This window comes from Coptis chinensis, chromosome 4 (genome assembly GCF_015680905.1).
Source record: "Coptis chinensis isolate HL-2020 chromosome 4, ASM1568090v1, whole genome shotgun sequence".
In the NCBI taxonomy this organism is placed as follows: domain Eukaryota; kingdom Viridiplantae; phylum Streptophyta; class Magnoliopsida; order Ranunculales; family Ranunculaceae; genus Coptis; species Coptis chinensis.
The window spans coordinates 56,239,556-56,243,737 of NC_141459.1; the positions used below are offsets into that span (position 1 = coordinate 56,239,556).

General features: G+C 47.2%; 1 protein-coding gene across 1 annotated transcript; it reads left to right on the plus strand.

Moving 5' to 3' along the window:
* On the plus strand, window positions 1-429 carry LOC147504086 (uncharacterized). The gene has a single exon (XM_086605060.1). The coding sequence runs from the start codon at window positions 1-3 to the stop codon at window positions 427-429; it is 429 nt and encodes a 142-aa protein (XP_086461186.1).
* The last annotated feature ends 3,753 nt before the right edge of the window (window positions 430-4,182 follow it).

Consider the following 4,182-nt stretch of genomic DNA (forward strand, 5'->3'; position numbering starts at 1 on the left):
ATGAAGCTCGGGTTATTGACAACTAATAATGAATCAGAATATGAGGCTATGATAGTGGGTTTGGGAATGGCAGAGGATTTGGGGGTAAATGAGTTGACGGTGTATTCAGACTTGAACTTAGTGGTGTGCCATGCAAATGGAGGGTTCGTAGCTAGATGTGCGCGAATGTCGAGATATTTGGAGGTTTTACACAGAAAGGCTGCAAAGTTCAAAAAGATCAAGTTCATACATTTGGGTTGTGGTGAGAATAGACATGCAGACGCATTGGCTTATGTAGCGGCCGTAATACCGGGATCTGAAGAAAGAACGATAAAAGTAGGGAGGTTGGAGAAACTGAGCATCGAGGAGGTGGAAGAGGTATGCCAAATCGCGAAAGTGGAAGGAGGATGGATGGACCCTATTAAGCACTTTCTATCCAGGGTGAGGTGATTGATAAGAAAGATAGGAGAAGGTTGGGACAGACTTCTTAGAGATACACATTACTAGGTGGAGAGCTATACCGAAAGAATTTCGATGGACTGTTACTAAAATGTCTTCGACCGAGGCTAGCACGGCACGAGGTATTTAACTACATGGGGGAGATTGTGGGAGCCATTCAGCGAGGAGAACCACATCGCACTGGCTTTTGACTCAGGGTTACTTTTGGCCCCATATGAAAAGGGATGTGGTGGAGTTTGCTAAAAAGTGTGAAAAATATCAGAGGTTTTCTCAATTGATATTTGCACCCGCCGAGTCGCTGCACAACATATCTAGTCCGTGGCCGTTCGCCATGTGGGCCATGGATACAGTAGGGCCGCTGCCTATGGCTAGCGGCAAAAGGAGATTCATGTTAGCATCTACATATTATTTCACCAAGTGGATAGAGGCCGTGGCATTGCAACAGGTGAAGGAGGAGTAGGTGATTACATTTTTATGAGAAAATATCATATATAGATTTGGGTTGCCACATTCTATCATAACGGACAATGGAACACAGTTCACGGGATCAAAGGTGAAAGATTTCTTGTAGATGTACAATGTGAAATAGGGATTCTCTGCCCTATACAATCCAGAGGGCAATGGACAGGCTAAATCATCTAACAAGACCATAATGAACAACCTCAAGAGAAAGCTGAAAGATCTGAAGGGGGCGCGGGCCAACGAATTGAGTAATGTTCTCTGGGCTTACCGAACTACACCGCGGACTTCCGCCACTAGAGAGACTCTTTTTCTCGCTAGCTTACTTACATAGAGGCAGTGATATCCCATCGAAAATGGTGGCATCCACAACCCGGACTAAGGCTGCCGAGAGGAGGGTTTGAACCGGGCATACCGCCCCGGATTTGAATTTGGCAGAGGATAGAAGAGACTTCATGACGATCGAATCGAGGAGTATCATAGACGCTTGCAAAGGCAGTAAAACAAGGGATTAAAGTCGTAACAATTCCAAGTGGGAGATTCCGTGGTTCCGCAGAGTGATTCCAAGTACCAAGAGGGTGAATGACGGAAAGCTGGGCCCAAATTGGGAGGGACCCTATATAGTGGTGGATGTAAGAGGACTCCACACCTATAAGTTGCAAACGGTGGAAGGGAAATTGATAGAGAGGCTCGAATGTGAGAATGTTGAAAAGTTTTACACTTAAATGTAATATAGGTCCAGTGAAAAGGACTTGAGATGTTTGCAAATATATAATACAACATCACTTTTGAAAAATTGATATGCCAACTTATTAAAGGTTTGAAGGCCAATTAGAAACAGCGGGAGGAAGAGCCCCTCGAGGACACGAGGTCCAAATCAAACTCGGGCAAAGAGAGCTGTCCCCAAATGGCCAGCATGAGACAACGGGGGGAGAGAGAGAGAGAGAGAGAAAGAGAGAGAGAGAGAGAGAGAGAGAGAGAGAGAGAGAGAGAGAGAGAGAGAGAGAGAGAGAGAGAGAGAGAGCCCCTCACGGACACGAGGCCCGAATCAAACTTGGGGGCAAGGTGAGTTGCCCCCCAGCAGGCTTATTGGCCATCAAGAAATAGCAGGAGGGGGGGACAAGTGCCCCTCGTGGACACGAGGTCCGAATCAAACTTGGGGGCAAGGTGAGTTGCCTCTCAACAGGCTTAACGGCCAGATAAAGACAGTGGTGTGGGGGGGGGGGAGGGGGGGGGGGAATCGAGCCCTTTGCGGACACAAGGTCCGAATCAAACTTTGGGGCAAAGAGAGTTGTCCCCAGCAGGCTCTTGGAGAGAGAGATTCCCCGGGCGTATAGTTGTGTAAAATAATAGTAAGAGAGACAACCAAAAGCAATGATAGAGTACGAGGGAGAATATCCTAAATTATCAAGTAGGGCGCACTAACCACCATGGAAAGTTATCCAAACACAAGAAGCCAGAGTGGATGTGGAAGGGTAAACCACAGGCTCAGAGACCATTAGAGTAAAGCAATCTATGAGTTTAATGACAAATAGATTCCAGGTGGGGTTTAAAACTTTATTACTAAGAAACAAAAATGTTAAAAGGTGTAACACTAGTACATGAAACAAAATATCCATAATGTCAAATCCAGAACAAAAGAATCCTGAGTTCTTAGAAGTGGGCACACAATACAATATAACAAAGTTGAGTAACAAAAAAGCCAAAGCGGGGAGCTGACAATCGGAGTTTCAAATTATCTCGAGAGAAGGTTCAGTGGAGGTGGTGTCCATAGCAGAGACCTCCGCAATAGTGGTTCTTGCTTCTTTAGTAGTATATTCCACGGTTGACCCCAGTGCTTCAGCTCCTACCACAGCTTCAGTAGGCTCTTTGGCGGACTCATCAGCAAGGGTGGAGGGCTTTTCAAGGAGAAGGCGTTCCTCCTTGAGGAGTCGAGCATGTTCTTCTTGTATTTTCTTGGCCACCCTTTTGTCCGCCAAGGCCTTGAAGCGACTTTGGAGAGTGTCCATGCACGCCTTGTGTTGCTCCAGAAGGGCTGCGGTATTTTCTTGGTGCTGCAGAGTAAAAGTGTCTAGACTGGCTTGGTGCTGCTGGAGGAGGGTTGCCCATTGATGACTCAAGCAGTTGTTGACTCCATCCATATATTGCTGGTGATTGGTCTCCGCAGTCTTTAGCTCGTCTTGAGCCTTAGTTTTGGGTAAGTCCACAGCTTCCAGTTCCCGCTGGAGTCGAGCGCAAGTGGCCCTTAGTCCGTTAGGACCATTGGATTCTTTCTCCAGGGAATCCACCTTGGCACGAGCGCCGAAAAGACCGCGGATCATGTAGGAGATGTCAAGGCTCACTTGAGAGCAAGAAGGATAATAAGTCAGGAGTGAAATGTGAAAGAATAAGGGCGGAAATAAGAGCCGGTACCTTCTCCCAGTTGGTGTAAAGGGAAGTCCGGTGCTGTTCAAAGGAAACCACTTCCGTGTAGGCCATGTCTTTTGGAAGGTGAGAACCATAAAAGAGGGAGGAGACCACGGCAAGATTCTCAAGAGTGGAGTCCACAACGTTCACCTTACGGTTGCGAACCTTGAATGTGGGGAAGAACTCCTCGGGGGTGGTATCCTTGCCGGAGGGGAGGGACTATTCTTTACCTGGCCAATGGGTAGACACCAAAGGGGCTATGGAGTAAGTTACCAAGGTGGTGGGCATCGGTTCCTCAGACACAGAGGTCCTCTACCTTTTGCTTGGTGGCCCGTCAGCAGAAGCAACCACCTCAGTAGGCGGGACTTCCATCACCTTATCATTATTAGTATCGCTGTCAAACAACTTCATTTTAGTGACGTCCATATCTGCGGAGGGAAAGAGTGGAGAGGTGTATTGGTCTTCCAAGGTTGAAATAGACCTATAAGAAAGAAGGGTTTTTGGAGCTGATGAGGAATAAGGTTCGCTAAGTACAAGAGCAGTTGGAGAGTAGGATGAGTCTTGGATATGGCTACAACGGGAAGTCTGGATACGAGATCGTTTCTTGGGAGGAGGTGAGGCTCGGGGTTTCCTTTCCTTAAGAGGCGGAGGATGGTAAAAGGGAGCGGAGTAGCCCACGATGGTGTGGAGTGCCGACACTTCTAACAGTGGAGTACGAGTGGTTGGATGGAGGTTCAGGAAGTTGGCTTGAGCAGATCCTAAATTCCATTTAAATCTTTCAAAAATGGAAGAGGTTGTTCCCGAGTATATATGAGACTTGGAATCACACCGCCAACCTACAAGGAAAAACATCCGTAAGACCGTTAATAACATGGGTTA

Bases quoted from the DNA above. Each gene is read 5' to 3' on its own strand.
- LOC147504086 (XM_086605060.1), top strand. From the start codon at position 1: ATGAAGCTCGGGTTATTGACAACTAATAATGAATCAGAATATGAGGCT.